At 36.5% G+C, this 17446-nt stretch overlaps 2 protein-coding genes across 4 annotated transcripts in view; both read right to left on the bottom strand.

Annotated features, from left to right (window-relative positions):
• Positions 1-969, bottom strand: part of LOC107726712 (serine/arginine repetitive matrix protein 1-like) — a 45462-nt gene extending 44493 nt beyond the window's left edge. The window contains exon 1 of the mRNA XM_016536407.1: positions 858-969. The gene's annotated coding sequence lies outside the window, so the exon portion shown is untranslated. The remainder of the gene's footprint in view (positions 1-857) is intronic.
• A 2113-nt stretch (positions 970-3082) lies between these two features.
• rcbtb2 (regulator of chromosome condensation (RCC1) and BTB (POZ) domain containing protein 2) overlaps positions 3083-17446 on the bottom strand; it is a 40338-nt gene continuing 25974 nt past the window's right edge. For 2 of the 3 annotated variants that reach the window (XM_016536260.1, XM_016536253.1), the window contains 4 exons: positions 11805-11931; positions 6585-6724; positions 6225-6355; positions 3083-4256 (listed from right to left, as the gene is read on the bottom strand). In XM_016536260.1, the coding sequence (XP_016391746.1) occupies positions 4116-4256; positions 6225-6355; positions 6585-6724; positions 11805-11931 (539 nt within the window). In that variant the 3' untranslated portion in view covers positions 3083-4115. Of the gene's footprint in view, positions 4314-6224; positions 6356-6584; positions 6725-11804; positions 11932-17446 lie in introns of all 3 variants that reach the window. The other variant, XM_016536269.1, reaches the window with a different exon arrangement.

Genomic DNA, 17446 nt, shown 5'->3' with positions numbered 1-17446 from the left:
ACAATACTTTTAAAAACATTACTATGTTAATACATCATTGATAATTATTAAGCTACTATTATGCATTGGTAATGAAAAAAATAAATTTTCATTGATATAATTACATTATATGAATAAATATTCCAATAAATATGTAAGTAGCGGATTGTTATTATTATTATTATCATCATCAAATATAAGCTCTAACACAAGTACACAATCACAAAAAAGACTAATTAAATTAAAGGTCTAATTTTATAACATAAAAATGACATTTATGATAACAATATAATGTAATAAATATTACTAATATTACAGTAACATTATAGTAACAATACTGACATATTATACTATGTATAAATTAATAATACACATATAAAGTATATATTATGAAAGTTGTATAAATATTATTTTCTCATTATTTTCGTTATTATTGTTAATGATACTCCAATTTTTACACATTAGTAATTAAATACAAGGGTATTAATGTACAGTGATATTTTAATATAAGTATAGGCTATATATATTTATATAAATGTGTTTAATATTATGTAGCTAACATATTAACAATGAATCAGATTATTATTGTAAACACGTACTGTATTGTAAATACAATCACCAAAATTAATGATAATAAAAGCAGAAATTTAACATCATATGTTTCAATAATAGAATACAGCACATTCACTCATTTATTAACTCAGTGTCTATGCGTGCTAATTGAACATATATGGCAGATAGATTCGACCGCTTTCAGACCGCAAGATAAATAGCATGTGATAGAAGCACACACTGAGTTCTGCTGCAGATACACACGACAGCAGGTGGATGTGATGAGTGTGCGCCATCACATCATCCACAAACACACACAGTCTTACCTGATCTTCAGCATCCGCGAGGAAACGCTGCACGACCGATGCAGGAGACGAATGAGTGTTTGATTCCGCACAGCATCCTCAGGACGAGTGAAAACTCAAGCTGTGAGGATGAGGAGAGCGCACTACAGGATGCTGCTGATCGCAGAAATGAATGGTGAGAAATGAAGTGCCCAAATGTGGCTGTCCCAAAAACACAGTGAGCTCCCTCGCTAGACAACATTTTAGTGCATCATTTCCTTGATTTCGGTCAGTTGTCGTTGCAATTCAGCAGCGTTTTGGACAAAATACTAGGTGCATCTATGATATTCAAAAAATGTTGTTGTCTCGGAAGGCGCTTGCGATGACCAAAATGCTGTCTAGGTAGGCGGCTCACAAGGTTTTAAAACACAACCCATGTGTTAAATGTGCATAGAGCGCCACTCATAGGCACAAAACATGTCTTACAGCAGCAAATTGTACAGAAATTTTGAGAATTTTAAGTCACAGTGTTCTACAGACCTTACTCAGGGTATCAAGGTTTCATTTGGACAGGAATGAAAATGCAATGCGTTCAATGGATTGTTATTTAACAACATACCGATTTTTTAACTGACTAAACTTTCTGAAAAGACTTTAAGTAGACAAAACCTCCATAAAACATTTTTCAAAGACGTGAGTAGTGAACATTACATGACAGTCTATCCCTCGCATCGCTTTCATCCGCGTTAAATTCAATATTGCATCTAATCTATACATCTTTTGTTAAAAATAAATTATATATACACAAATATAGGTCTGTTGGAGTAGATATCCGCATTGCACTTTAAATAGTAAGGCTATTTAAAATTTTAAATGTATAATGTGACAACATTCCCTGCTATTAATGCCTGCTGTTCACACCATAGACTGTAAAAATGTTCAATAAACGAAATCAAATATTGAAATAAATTATATACAGCCACTATGATGCATAATAATGAATTTATACTTTATTACATAAAAAATGTGAAAATTGTGCAAGTGGAGAAAAAAACAAGTGCAATATTTATATTGCAATATTATAATTGTAATAACTTTTCCAAAACACAATAGTTTTAATGTACAGGACATTTATTTAAATATTCAAAAAGTGCTGTGTGACATTTGCTTAATGGAAAACAAGAAGTTTGGTATCATCTTAAAACAGATTATTCAAATGTTAAATTATTTAAGTCCCCATTTATAACATGACCACTGGGGAGCATTTAACAGACCCTCTCTTGGCAATCGGGCAGGGTTAGCACTCCTGACCCTCATTTATGGGGTTCCTAAAGAAGGAAATCATGTAGAAATATCTACAACAGAACAGAAACCCCTGACTGTGTAAACAATTATGAACAGACTGTAGATTGTAACAACTGACCATCAAGAAGACATTGTGACCTTGTGAGAGAGAGTGAAAGCGGTCTCTGATGTCAAGTATGTTGTTTAACACCTCTTAAAGGGGTCATATGATGCGATTTCAATTTTTCCTTTCTCTTTGGAGTGTTACAAGCTCTTGGTGCATAAAGAAGATCTGTAAAGTTGCAAAGACTAAAGTCTCAAATCCAAAGAGATATTCTTTATAAAAGTTAAGAGTCAACCACGCCTACCTAAAACGGCTCGTTCTAACACGCCCCCACATGTCTACGTCACTATGTGGGAAGATTTGCATAACGCCGCCCAAATGTTCACGCAAAGAAAGAAGGCGTAACTTTTATTCTCGCTGTATTAGTGTTGTTCCCGCCGCCATGTCGTGAAGGCACTGTGTGATTCATTGTGAAAGCGAAACTACTTTGTTTGGCCTTCCAAAAGAAGACGTGAATTATATATATATATATATATATATATATATATATATATAGTTTCAAGTGCTATTTCATGATTAGGTTGGTTGGCGGATGCTATAATAAGTGATAAAAAAATATCTGTCTGGAATCTCGATTAACTGTGGGTAATAAAAAAGTATTTTGCTGGAAAGACATCAATAATGACAGAATATGGGCACATGATTAGTTTTGCATCAACACCACCAGACGGCACCATTTCCCAACTACACGGCCTGCAGGAACAAAAGCACTGAAGAAATGCCCGGCTCATATTTGACCCCAAATAAAAAATAAAAATAAAAAATAAAAATCAATAACATCTTGCTAAAATAAAATTGATTTCATTTTAATACTTTTGATATTTTTTTAACAAATTAATATGTTGATGATTGTGTGTGTATGTGTATATATATATATATATATATATGTGCATTGTTTATTATTAATATTGTTATTACTTTCCTACGGTAATGGGAATTGGGGAAAATGTAAATGTCCTGCAACCAGGCTTTCCTTTATGCAAAATGTCTTTATTTTTTTCTCTTTTCACTATGGGGTGAAATACGGTCTGGACTGTTCCCCAGAGAGTTTTTGTGAGATTCACCCGAACACTCGTGTTAGTGCTAATATGACATTGACAGACATTGACCTTTCTGACATATTCAAAATAATACTGCTACACAGAAAGAGCGCAAACACAACAAAAGTATATGACATTAGTTGGATCTGTAAATTAAATTGAAGCCACTTGATACTACATTTAAAAATAATGCTTATACCACTATAATATGACATATTACTGTGTAAAGTTTCTTCTGATGCATGAAAAAAAAAAAATAATATATGAAATCATGATATCCTATGACACAGGTTTATCTTTGAAACCCCACAGGAAGTTCGGCTGTTGGCCTGCTTTATAAAGGCCATCATGACAATAATGGATGTATATGAGATGGACAACGTGTTTGGCTGACTGTAACTTTCCAATCTGTTATATATATAAAATATATTGCAAATTAATATGGTCTTGACCAAAAACAATAGTTCAGAAACAGAAAAGCAACTCTTTCTCCATCAACCATCTCCTACATGAGATGGTCTTCCCTTTTGCTTATGCACAGATGAATCCCTTGCTCATAAAGCACCTCAGAGGGGTTTCTTTTTGTTTAGCTATTTCAATACAATCTTTTCAGACTTGTCTGGTCCCTTTGAATCCAGTCTTGAATTCTTCCGCTTAAATAGGGCTTCAGATGGCCATGTAATTTAAAGGCACTGGGACCCAGAAGACAACCAGTGCAGCGGCCTTTCCCACTTCTTCACACGCGAACCACAGGAATTTGGCTCCTCTAACTCCACATCTGAGGTATTTGAGATAACTTGCCTGGATGTTGCAGAGCCAAAGCAGAATACCTCCTTCAACTATATCTTTCTGTTAGTTCTTGAAGGCCCCGTAGCGGCTGGCTTTGCTGATGAAGTTCTTCAGCAGATCGTGGTCCATGTCAGCGAAGGCCTGTGTCTGAGTGACAGCTGTCAGGTGGTTAACGCAAAACTTGAAACAGAACTCTTCCAGATCCTGCACATGAAGAGTGGACGGACTGATTCAATGAGAAAGAGAAGCACCACCAAAGACCTACAGAATAATATATGAAACCGCAAATGTATGCACATGTTTAGGGCTCTGTTCCAAAACTTAGCGAGCTGCCTACCTAGACAGCATTTTTAGACAATGTATGTGTGCTATCTTTAGTTACAGTGCTATCTTAGGGTAGATGTCACACTAGATCCTTTGGTGTGGACCCAAGTCAGTTTGAAGTCAGAGGTCACTTCTTTTGGTTTTCTGGGGCCAGATTCACAAAATTCTTAAGAAGTTTCTTAAGATAAATTCCAATAAGTTCATAAGAATGGTTTTAAGTGCAATTCTTGAAAAATTCTTAAGTTCTCAAATATTTTAAGAAAATCTTATTTTTTTTCCCTTAGGAAGAAAATTACAAGCTTTAGTGTTATGTGATTGTATGGAGACTCCTGCTTAAGATTCCCTAAACAAACTCAATGGAAAATACCCCATCTTTCTGGTACTGCCTGCAGATTAACGTAATAATCATAGTAAGTAGAAAATAGCAGTTAAAAAAAAAACAAAAAAACATAAGAATGTTTCGTGAATCTGGCCCGGTGAACACAATGTCTGAGTACTGAGTCGTTAGCTTAGCAATATGCAAACATCAAACTGTGAATGTTAGTCAAGTCTTCTCTGAACTTCAAGTGAGCTATTTTAACCAATCCTTGTCTTAGACAAATATTGGTTATTAGAGAATCTTATTAGAGTATAAAGTCATTAGCTTAGCAATATGTATTACTGTGTGTGTATTATATACGCTATTTCACCTAATATTTGTGCTTGTCTTTTCCTACTTTTTAGAGTATAAAGTCATTAGCTTAGTAATACATTAACATCAAACTGTACTGTACGGTAACAATATGATAACATCAAAATCTAGTAAATCAACCATGAATGTTGGTCATGTCTCCTGTATACGGCTGTCAAAATGGTTGAAAAACTAAATTCGAATTTTGTACTTAAATATGATCAAAATTCGAATTATATTCAAATTTAAAATGCATAATTTCAGTTAGGGTAAAGAAAAGCTTCTGGCTTCTCTCCTGAGGCCACAAGAGGGCGCATCAAGCAAAAGATTACTAATGCACGTTTATTCAAAGCATACGATATACAACTATAAACAAAACAGCATCATGTATGTATGCATAGTTTAATACAAAAGGCGGAAAGCCAATCACACAGAGTACATTTTTCATTTAAAAAAACAAGTTGCAGTGGAATGGGGAAAAAACCTCGCCATAAAGTCTCGAGATATGTTTTGTCAAAGTTGAACTTGCATTAATTTTACATGGCTTTCATTATAATGCAACGACACTTACATCGTCATCGCATCTCGTGCGCCACTAATAAGGCTGCCTCCTTAACGCACACCTAAAATTCGAATGCGAGGTTTTTGCATTCGAATGTGGATTTTTATTTTAAAGTCAACGAATATTCGAAATTCAATTTTTTTTTTGACAGCCCTACTCCTGTGTGCTTCATGTTTAGAGTATGAAGTCGTTAGCTTACCAATACACTAACATCTAATTCTGCTGAATGAATTGTGATTATTCTTTGCATTTTTATTAGTGTATTAAGTGCTTAGCTTAGTAATATGTTAGTCAAGTGTCTTGTGTATTTCACATCTTCCATTTGACCCTCTAACTCTAGCACCCTCTATTCTAATGCTACTTCTTTTTTTTTGCTTTTTTTTATTAAAAAACTTGACCCTCTTAACATTTGCACTCTCTATTCGTCACATGAAAAGATATAATAAAATATTTACAAAAATGTGAGGGGTGTACTCACTTCTGTGAGATACTGTATATTTTTTTTGAGTATTTAGTTGTTAGCTTAGCAACAAGCTAATGTTAATCTCACTAACATTTGGAACAGGACCTGTATTTAACTGAATGGATGACTGAATGTTTGAGTGTGCATGCTCACCCGTGCTTCATACTTGACAGCAGCTGAAAGCAGTGTTATAGCATTCTCCTCTGTGATGCCTCTCTTGATGGTCTCCTGGCAAAGTCTTTTCAGACGGCTCTCACGGTAGTACGTGGACAAATCCAGAAGACCTTTCCAATTCAATGATCATAGGACCATAAACATCAACCAACATCAATCAGACATTTTTACATTCAAGTGCTGCTCTACAGGGTAATTAACAAGTTTTTCGATGTGTCATGTTGGACTCTATATCTATTTCAAACAGGTATATATTTGTGGATTAAAAAAAAGAATAAAAAATTCAGCCCAGATCATGGATGTTACAGTGATCTAGCAGTCATGACCGGTGCGATTTACCAATGGCATCCTCAGGTGGGAGGTTGATGGTATCAGTATACAGGTACTCCAGAAATGCGCGATACACCAGATAAGAGAACTGATGAATCTCTATGGTCTCTTCATCAGTCTCGTTCAGCAATGCTCGGAAATGCTCACACCTATCAACACAACCACAAAATGATACATTTTTTTTATGCTATTCATTCATTTCTTTTCTTTTTCTTTTTTCTTTAAAGTTCTATTTATTGTAATTAAAATGTTTTTAACCAGCTTTTAGCTCAGAAGAATCATTTGTTCACAAATATGAAGTGTATGCATGTTGTTAAAACACAATATTCTTAGTTCAGGCCAGTGGATCAGATTTTTACTTGTTCAGCCAAAATTTTCACTGGCCCCACCACTAACTTGTTACGACCAGTGACATTTCACATACCTCGATTAATTCTACATTTTAAGATACAGCAGCAAAAAGTAACACTAGCCTACCTAATATAAAGTTCAAACATCACTAAAAACAAGTACAGTCAGTAACAAAAGAAATAAATTACAAGAAATATCACAACTAAATATAATAAAACAAACATACAAATGAAATAAACCATGCTTTAAGTTTATTAGGAAGGTCTACTAACAGTAGTATTTAGGTAAGAAATATCCAACTATAAAAATTCAACAATGTATTCAAATGTTAAAGAAACCACTGCATAGTCCTGTATGAATTAAATAAAGATTGATCCTTAAAAAAACTACAAAAGTTATTCAGTCAGTGAGTGATTTTTTTAAGCTTAGCAGTACAAAAGCTCAAGTTTACATGTAAAATCCTTTATTGTATTATCATGTTACAAAGGGTTAAGAGACTCATTCAAAGATATAAAGTTACTCATTCCACCCTCTTATAAACACTTTGCTTTCCTAAAATCTCAAAAGATCCATTGTGTAGTACAAGCTATCAGTTCTAGACCCTGAAGAATTTTTCCCCGTTGGGCTGCTGACTTTAAACTCCCCTATTATTATTTACACCGTTCTGTGAAGCTGAACTACACTACGTCTAACTTGCACTCTATCTATTTTTACAGCATCTTTGACTCTCATTTTGTTGTACAGCTGAAAAACAAACATGAACTTTAAATACAGAACCACTCTGCAGGGCTCGATGGTGCGAGCATTGTGCGAGCTACGAGGTAGCTTACATTTCATCTGTAGACCAGTACATCAAGTTCAGGCTTATGAATGACACCCCAGTGAGAATAAAAGAGCCACAGGAAAGTTTTCATTTCTGAAACTGTGACAGGCTTCCATGAATGAAATCTAGCATGTTGTGAAGTGTCATCCATAGCTTGAATGACTGATCTGCATACAGGTTGGTCTGTTCAACAATGTTCTGTATCATTACATCAGAAAAGAACAACTCAATATAGTCAATTGGTTGTTCTGGATCAAAAGCTGTAGCATCACTGACAGGCCCAGGATTTTCAGTGAAGGGAAGGTCTTTTGGCTTCCAGTTAATTTCATGCCACACAAGATTACCAAGTTCAAGAGCCACAGCTGTATGGTTCACAGTGACCCTTGCTTAGTCACCAGCAGCACAATGTTGACATATTTGACCCATACTTGAATTTCATCATTATGATTATTCAACATTGTGGTAAATGTGCACAAAGAGAGGAATCTATTTTTGACCATTTTCTTATCTTGTCTTAGCTCTATCCCCTTGGCAAGTGGGAACTGAGAACAAGACCTTGGTCATAAACCCCTCATCTCCATGTCCAAAGTACGCAGGCTAAACTGTCACTGTCCACATGTAGACAAACAGGTGCCCTGCATTCTCATCCAAATTGACGGGATATCAGTCTATCCCTGGCATGTCCACGATTAGAAATTTCGGTGTCAGCACAGGCATCTCCCTCATTGGCTACTTCAACTCAATCAGATTCACAATTATCAAAAAAATGAATGATGGCTGTCTGAGTCCATAAACACCTCCAATGCTTGACCAGTCATTTACAGTGCATCAGGAAAGTATTCACAGCGCTTCACTTTTTCCACATTTTTTGTTATGTTACAGACTTATTCCAAAATGGATTAAATTCATTATTGTCCTCAAAATTCTACAAACAATAACCCATAATGACAATGTGAAAGAAGTTTGTTTGAAATCTATGCAAATTTATATATATAAAAAAAAAAACGAGAAAAAAATAAAATAAAATCACATGTACATAAGCATTCACAGCCTTTGCCATGACACTCAAAATTGAGCTCAGGTGTTCAGGTGATCATTGTTTCCACTGATCATCCTTGAGACGTTTCTACAACTTGATTAGAGTCCACCTGTAGTAAATTCAGTTGATTGGACATGATTTGGAAAGGCACACACCTGTCTATATGCGGTCCCACAGTTAACAATGCATGTTAGAGCAAAAATCAAGCCATGAAGTCAAAGGAATTGTCTGTAGACCTACGAGACAGGATTGTATCAAGGCACAGATCTGGGGAAGGGTACAGAAAAATTTCTGCAGCACTGAAGGTCCCAATGAGCACAAATGGAAGAAGTTTGGAACCACCAGGACTCTTCCTAGAGCGGGCCACCCGGCCAAACTGAGCGATCGGGGGAGAAGGGCCTTAGTCAGGGAGGTGACCAAGAACCCGAAGGTCACTCTGACAGAGCTCCAGCATTTCTTTGTGGAGAGAGGAGAACCTTCCAGAAGAACAACCATCTCTGCAGCACTCCACCAATCAGGCCTGTATGGTAGAGTGGGCAGACGGAAGCCACTCCTCAGTAAAAGGCACATGACAGCCTGCCTGGATTTTGCCAAAAGGCACCTGAAGGACTCTCAGTCAGGCCATGAGAAACAAAATTCTCTGGGGTCTGATGAAACAAACATTGAACTAGAGGTCTGCGCGGGACTGTTTTTTTAGTCCTGCTCCCGCAAGGTTCTATTCCGCACCCACCCGCTCCCGCTATATATTCACTCTTTGTTCACCCGCTGTCCGCTTAGAATAATTTTCTTCCCGACCTGACCGTTCCTGCTAAATTTAGATCTCGTTTCCATAATCTCACATTTAAATTTCCGCTACTGAAAGAGAGATAGGCTGACAAATATAAGTGTATTCTGCACAAAATTGTATGTTATTTTATTAGTTTTGTCAAGAGTCTTGAATTTATTGACTTTGACTTGAACTTATATGAATTATCTTAAAACACAAAATTAGTTTAATATTTTATGCAACACCGTAGGAAAAAAGTGTCAAAGAGAAAATAAAAATGTACAAAATTGTATTTCTTATTTTTATTCGCCTTGTCAGGATACAATTCGTTTAACATTGACAACACAATAGGGAAAAAGTGTCGCAGATGCATGCAGCGCGTGCATAACAGTCCTGAGCGCCAATAAGAATAAAGCGCAGATATGCTGTTCTAAATGGACGTCGGGAACGGGATATTGTTAGACCGCCCGCTCCCGTTCAAATTACACCAGAGTTAACGACCGCTACCACGTTTTATTCAGGAATTTAATCTGACCTCAGTGCAGACCTCTACATTGAACTCTTTGGCCTGAATGGCAAGCGTCATGTCTGGAGGAAACCAGGCACCGCTCATCACCTGGCCAATACCATCCCTACAGTGAAGCATGGTGGTGGCAGCATCATGCTCTGGGGATGTTTTTCAGGAACTGGGAGACTAGTCAGGATCGAGGGGAAAGTTGAATGCAGCAATGTGCAGAGACATTCTTGATGAAAACCTGCTCCAGAGTGCTCTGGACTTCAGACTGGGGCGAAGGTTCATCTTCCAACAAAACAACGACCCTAAGCACACAGCCAAGATGATAAAGGAGTCCTTGAATGGCCCAGCCAGAGCCCAGACTTGAACCCAAGTGAATATCTCTGGAGAGATCAGAAAATGGCTCCCCATCCAACCTGATGGAGCTTGAGAGGTCCTGCAAAGAAGAATGTGAGAAACTGCCCAAAAACAGGTGTGCTAAGCTTGTAGCATCATACTCAAAAAGACTTCGTTTTTTATTTATAATAAATTTGCAAAGATTTCAAACAAACTACTTTCACGTTGTCATTATGGGGTATTGTTTGTAGAATTTTGAGGAAAATAATGAATTTAATCCATATTGGAATAAGGCTGTAACATAACAAAATGTGGAAAAAGTGAGGCGCTGTGAATACTTTCCGGATGCACCGTACCTCTGCATGGGCAACATTTTTCTAGGTGATATTTTGATACATTCTCTCCACTCCGTCCCGTTTACGCAGATCATTTTATTTTCAAGCATTTTGGGTTATGAAGTTCTGTACTATTTCAGAAGATGCCTAAGAGCACAATGTACCAAATAACAGTGAAAACATGCCGGAATTGCCAGAAAAACTTATCAATGGCAGGGAAAGAGTTAAACATAAACGCTGCATGTTCAAGTCAAGTCAATACTGTTGCATGTTTTACAGTCTCCTGGAATAAATAAATATATATATATATATATATATGGGGCAGGATTAAGGGATCTAAAATATGGTCATGCAGAATAAAGCATTAATAAGTGCTTTAAAAGTACAAATAAACAGCCAATATGCAAGTAAAATGCATGCAAATAAGCAACTAGTCAATAGTGTGAATTGGTCCTTAAAGTGCTACCATACATATATAGAGTTTATACAGTTTAAAGTAGGCCCATATATAATTACATAATTATTCAAAACAGTTTGAAGAGGAAATATTTATAAAAAAAAATAAAAAGACTAGGGTACTATTTATATTCTAATAGATTATATAATTTTGCATGTAAATGTTTCCTTTTATTAAGGAAAAACACATTATTTTACTAACTCTAAACTAAAAGTTTCATTGCGCCCCTGAAGCTCTTTTGGAAAAAGGAAGGGTCAAGCTCTGCTCTAATAGGATACAGAAAATATGTTTCACAATATTAACAGTGTCTGTAGAGAAACAAAGAGTAATACTTACACAACAGCCCGTCTGCACATGTTCGTGTCAAAAGAGTTCAGCTGCCGAGTTTTAAATTAAACATGGGAATGACACCAGTGGGGAAAACCCCAATCTTTTGTTGATTATTCAGAGATTATTTTCAGATGCTGTTTACATACCTGAGGAAAAACTCAGGTTAAGAGGAAGGCAGAATGGCACAAACCATTTTTACTTTATATACACAAAATAGGGCTAAAAACAGTGAAAAAGACTTTAGAGATGCTGTTACTTGATTGCAGGTTTCAATTTACCTGATTTTAAGAAGGGCTTTGTGCACATGAATACACTTCCCATCAACCAGGAACTTTAAGTCAGAGATTTCTGGGCTGTCGAACTCTCGCTTTAGCGACTGGGCAACAGTCAGGTAGTCATCTCCATCTAATGAGCAGAAAAGAGCCCAAAAATAATACATTATTTGTTTAAAGCAACATTCTCTCAAAGTGAAGCAGTAGGTTTCCAAGAGTAAAAACAAAATTAATGTTTTGTCATTATTGTATTGCACTAAGTAGTACTGTACAAATTACAGTAAAATCGCATATTTTGGCCCATAGAAAGTCACATTTGACAGTAAAGCATTGATTTTGAGACCAAATTTGGTCTAGCTTTAAGAACCTTTGGTCCACCCCAGAGAGATGGGCGATATGACCACAATCCTAATTTTTTTTTCATGATAGCGATTATACATTAAGTATATTTTGTTGGAAATAGGGTTGCTATGATGTTAAGATTTTAAATACCAGTGAAAATTCACAATTGTTGATAGCAATTTTGGTACCACAGCAGAAGCTAATACTAGGCTAATAAAAAAAAAAAAAAAAAAGGCCTCAAATAACTATTGAAGACAAGAACAGTCAATAATACAACACAATACAATACAATAATACAAAAAAAAAAAAAAACAGAAGAAATTACAAACAACAGAAGAAATATAATAGAAAAAAATTAAATGCTTTATTCAGTTTCTGTAGTAATCTGTTAAATTTAAAGTAATGACATGCAAAATAAAACAGCATAGTCTTCACTGTATGAATTAAACTTACATTGACCCTTATAATGCTGAGTGACGAGTGATCGTCTTTGTCTTTTGTTGTTTGAGTAACGTTAATGACAGTCAGCAGCAGGTATATTAGGTAGTTCCTATGTAGTATATGGGAAGTTCGATTCTTTTTTTGCCATACTGGTTCTTTCGGACAATTTGTTTCAATTAATCAAGCAATGATGCAAATTGTTTCTGGTAATCACTCAATGAAGCCACACATAAGCAATTATATTATTAAAGCACCCAATAATTACATAAAATGCTGATGATTTACATGTCTAAATCATATAGGCCACATACAGAGTGCAGCTTAATTTGGTTATCAATTCACCTTTTAGTGCTTAATCCTGTTCTCTACACACATAGTTCAGTAAATTACGGGAGTGACAACTGCATTCTACAGCAAAAATGACTAACGAAAAATTCAGGTAGTGATAGCCACATTTACAGAAATTCTATGCAGTGTGTACGGAACCGAACTGGACAACTAGACTTATTCAAACACGTATCAGAGTTGGCTTCTGTACGTGCGGTGCAAGAAATCACAAGGATACGTTTTGACTCATTAGTGTTGCCATATCTTGGTAGAAAAAAAAAAACAGACAGACAGACACACACACACACACACACACAAATAACAAGCCCATACTAAACCAAATTCCAAACTCATCTTAAATAAGCCACATACCAAAACATAGCGACCTGCACCTGCTTACTTTTATGAGCAGAGCCCAAACAACAAGCTAAAACTTCTATTTTGCCATTTCGTCTCATAGCATGCACAGAAAGAGTTCTCAATTGTATACGGAATGCGGCATTAATCAAATGATCTCAATGATCGTATACTCATAACTGTTGGAAGACAAAATCTAAATTTAAACAAATTCAATTTATCGCACAGCCCTACCACACTTCTAAAAAAAAATTCAGATACAGAAAAAAATTTCAGGAACAAAAACATATATATATATATATATATATATATATAGAGAGAGAGAGAGAGAGAGAGAGAATATATATGTACAAACAAATGTTGCGATGTTATATTGTGATGTTATAACAAATTTGTGTTCAGCGGTGGTTAGTATAAGCACTCACAAAATGGGGAAATTAAGGAAGCCTGTTTAGCAAGAGCATCTGTAATCTCTCTTAACAGCCCAATTGTTTGGTGTTTTCATAACAACAGTCTGTATCTGCAAAGAAGAAAAGTGGTCTATGAAGCAATGTGTCCAAAAGACAAGGAACTACTGCAGCAAAGTCATGATTAGAAAAAATGCACAGTTCGAGCACCAAGATGAACTTTAGCATCTGCCCTGGCCAGTTCAATCACCTCACTTGAATATTATCCAACCACAATGGATAGGTGTGGAGAGAAGAGTGAGAAGCAGATTCCCTCCTTCAACTTCTCCGAAACAACTGGCAGATGTCCTGATAGAAGACTTTCCACTCAAGACTGAACCTAAGAAGGCTAGAAGCTGTATTAAAAGCTAATGGTGGTAAAAATGTACTAGTTGCCATATTAACACGACATAGAGAAAAAATAATCTACAATTTCAAACAATTTGGACGATATCACTGAACATTTAATTGCAACAAAAGTAAATTTCTTAACGTAGTTAATGTTATATTATTTTATATATAATGTTTATCTAAAATGAGACAAATCTGCTATTATTTCACATTGTCTTAATCTCAAATCTGTTATTTAGCCGTTTAGATAAAATTTAGATTTAATGCTCAGCCAGATTTAATTCCCAGTTGTGCAGGTGGGGCACATTGTAACACTGTGTTAAAATATGCCTCGCTATTACAACCATGTTATTCTATAAAGGTATAGTGTATCCTTTAGTGTATATAGATCATAATTCACATACACTGTAACTTTTACTGAAACAGGTTTTCTGGGTGTGTTGTATTTAGCTCTGCATTTTTCTGAATACCTGAAGGTTTCTTCATCTATTTGCCCACAATGTTTTGAACTATGCTCTATAGCTGTGTTTCATGGTGTGTTTATCGTCAAACTCCAAAATGAGTTAACTTGTATAATAAAAAAAATTAAATGCTGTTATTTCATATGGAAAAACTTTGTATTTTAAACAACTTTTTTGTAATTTTATTGACAAAATATTTTAGTTTGCCTTGTATATTTTGGTTTGCATTCATTTTTTCGGGGGGTGGGGGGTGGGGGAGAAGTATACAGTGTATTAATGAAACAAGACCACATATTTGCACTAGACATGTAAAAATTAATGTGGGAAAAAAGAAATACTCTGAATCCCAAGTAGATTTACGCAAAATGAGAAAGCCAAAAAGTGTTAGCTTGTGCCCGTTCTCCCCTACTGACTATTTCCCAGGTGATTTTATATTTCAACAGGCTAGAACTAAAAATCAAGCCAAGAATCTTGGTGTGATTCTGGAGACAGACCTTAGTTTCAGTAATTTCAAAAACATTGCAAGAATTAGATGTTTTACACTTCATCTTCTCATCAAATCTTCTGACCAATCAAATGCTCTCTAGAAGCCGAAGCGCCTGCCCCCTACACTATAAATAGATGCTGAAGCTGTGGCTGAGATCGGTCGCTTTGTTCACAGTGTAGTATTTCTTGTACAGTGAATGGCACGTAGTGTACAATGTAGGCGATAGGGAACGATTCAGATAGTGTAAATATGCTTTTGATTGGGGCAAATGAGGTGCTGGTTTCACGTTGTGTCACGCGAACCGCGGCAGCGCGCACAGTCTGATCACACTAAACAATACTTTTGGATGGAACTATTTTTAGAGTTTACACAAAAAAAAAAAAGCCGTTTTATAAGAGAAGTCACTGACTTTTTGTAATGGGAGGGATTCAGCTTACGGCACTTCTCATTCATTCCTATGGTATCCGTAAACAGCGAGTGAGTGTCGCACAACTCTGACTGAAATTCAATGACGTCACGGCTGTAATGTGATTGGTTATTAAGGCACACATGATCCAAGTTGACCGTTCCGCTTTCTCCAATAGTAAGTAATACAGACCCTCTCATCACCCGATAGTAAGACCATCTCTGCTAGAAGTTACTGGCAGGTGAGTTTGATCAAGGAAGGAGCTAAACTCTGCAGGAAAGTGGACCTCGAGGGCCAGAGCTGAGAACCCCTGTGTTAGATAATGCAGAATGTGTTGTACTGTATGATTATGAAGTTTAATGTGATTTAGGACTGTGATTTTTATCTCTCCATTGCTTGCCTATCATTTATCCAGCATGCATTAGTTCAGAAGCATTATATCGAGTTACAGCCCTCTAGTGCTTAAGCCATTAGGTTAACCAATAAAGTGTGACAAAAGTCTGAAGTTTCTGTTCAAACGACGTACTCGGCTTTTTACAATGCTTTGGGGTGCAAGGTGGGAGTTTTTTTCTCTTCGCTGTGTGTCCGTGTGAGGCATCTGAGCAGCTCCTCAGCTTTTGTCATCACTTAAAGTCCCCATGAAATCAAAATTAAAGTTTTTTGGGTGTTAGTATAAATATGTTAGTCTTAAGGTTATCTATAAGGCAGTGTGCTCCAAAACAGTGACAAAATTCGCATTTAGAAGTTATAAGCATTCAAAGCTTGCAGTTCGTCACTTCCGCCAAAACGGCTCAACGATTTTTTTGACGTCACATCGTACTTCATCTTCTCATCAAATCTTCTGACCAATCAAATGCTCTCTAGAAGCCGAAGCGCCTGCCCCCTACACTATAAATAGATGCTGAAGCTGTGGCTGAGATCGGTCGCTTTGTTCACAGTGTAGTATTTCTTGTACAGTGAATGGCACGTAGTGTACAATGTAGGCGATAGGGAACGATTCAGATAGTGTAAATATGCTTTTGATTGGGGCAAATGAGGTGCTGGTTTCACGTTGTGTCACGCGAACCGCGGCAGCGCGCACAGTCTGATCCAGACTTTGGCTCCGGTCCAGAGACGCGATCGCACAGAGTGGATCATATGTGTGAGTCGACATATATTAAACACTTTTAAAACTACACAGCCCCAGCATGATTATGATCACTATTTTGTTTTACTAAGAGTTTCATATTGAATCTTGGGGGTAATCTATTAGACTGTGGCTGTCAAATGCAGCTTTACCGAGCTCAACGGCTCTGACCCGTGCGGATATAAAAAAACGCTATTGGCTAATTTAAAAAGGGGGCGGGGCTGCTCGATATGTCCCACCCTGTCTTCCTGTTTCAGTTGAAATTACGTCACCACATAGAATAACGCTGCGTGTTTCAAGGCACTTCAGGGGACCTTTAAATTAATTTTAAATCATTTTCAAAGTTTTTAACTTCCTTGTTTTATTTTTGTGATTATTTTTTATGATTATTTTACTTTCTTTTATGTAAAGCACTTTGAATTACCATTGTGTACGAAATGTGCTATATAAATAAACTTGCCTTGCCTAGAAATAAACGTGACAACAGCCAGTCAGTGCATGTCGCTAATAATTCTGCATGTTCTATGTGTCTGTGTCTGAATGAATGACAGTTTGGTCTGCTACACAAACTCAAACACACGTGATGCTCGCAGTGTTTCATTGTCTGTCTCAATACATGAGGACACGAGTTACATCACAAGCTTTTCACCATTTAATCTTAGAAAAACTACTTGTATATTAAAATGTACTTCTCAAAGTAATAATAATATTATGGGGAAGTCGTGGCCTAATGGTTAGAGAGTCGGACTCGTAACCCAAAGGTTGCGGGTTCGAGTCTCATACTGGCAGGGATTGTAGGTGGGGGGAGTGAATGTACAGCGCTCTCTCCCACCTTCAATACCACGACTGAGGTGCCCTTGAGCAAGGCACCGAACCCCCAACTGCTCCCCGGGCGCCGCAGCAA

This window comes from Sinocyclocheilus rhinocerous, unplaced genomic scaffold (assembly GCF_001515625.1).
Source record: "Sinocyclocheilus rhinocerous isolate Xijiao unplaced genomic scaffold, SAMN03320098_v1.1 scaffold974, whole genome shotgun sequence".
Taxonomy (NCBI): Eukaryota; Metazoa; Chordata; class Actinopteri; order Cypriniformes; family Cyprinidae; genus Sinocyclocheilus; species Sinocyclocheilus rhinocerous.
Note: the sequence above shows the minus strand (reverse complement) of the source record. Positions and strands in the feature narration are given on the sequence as shown.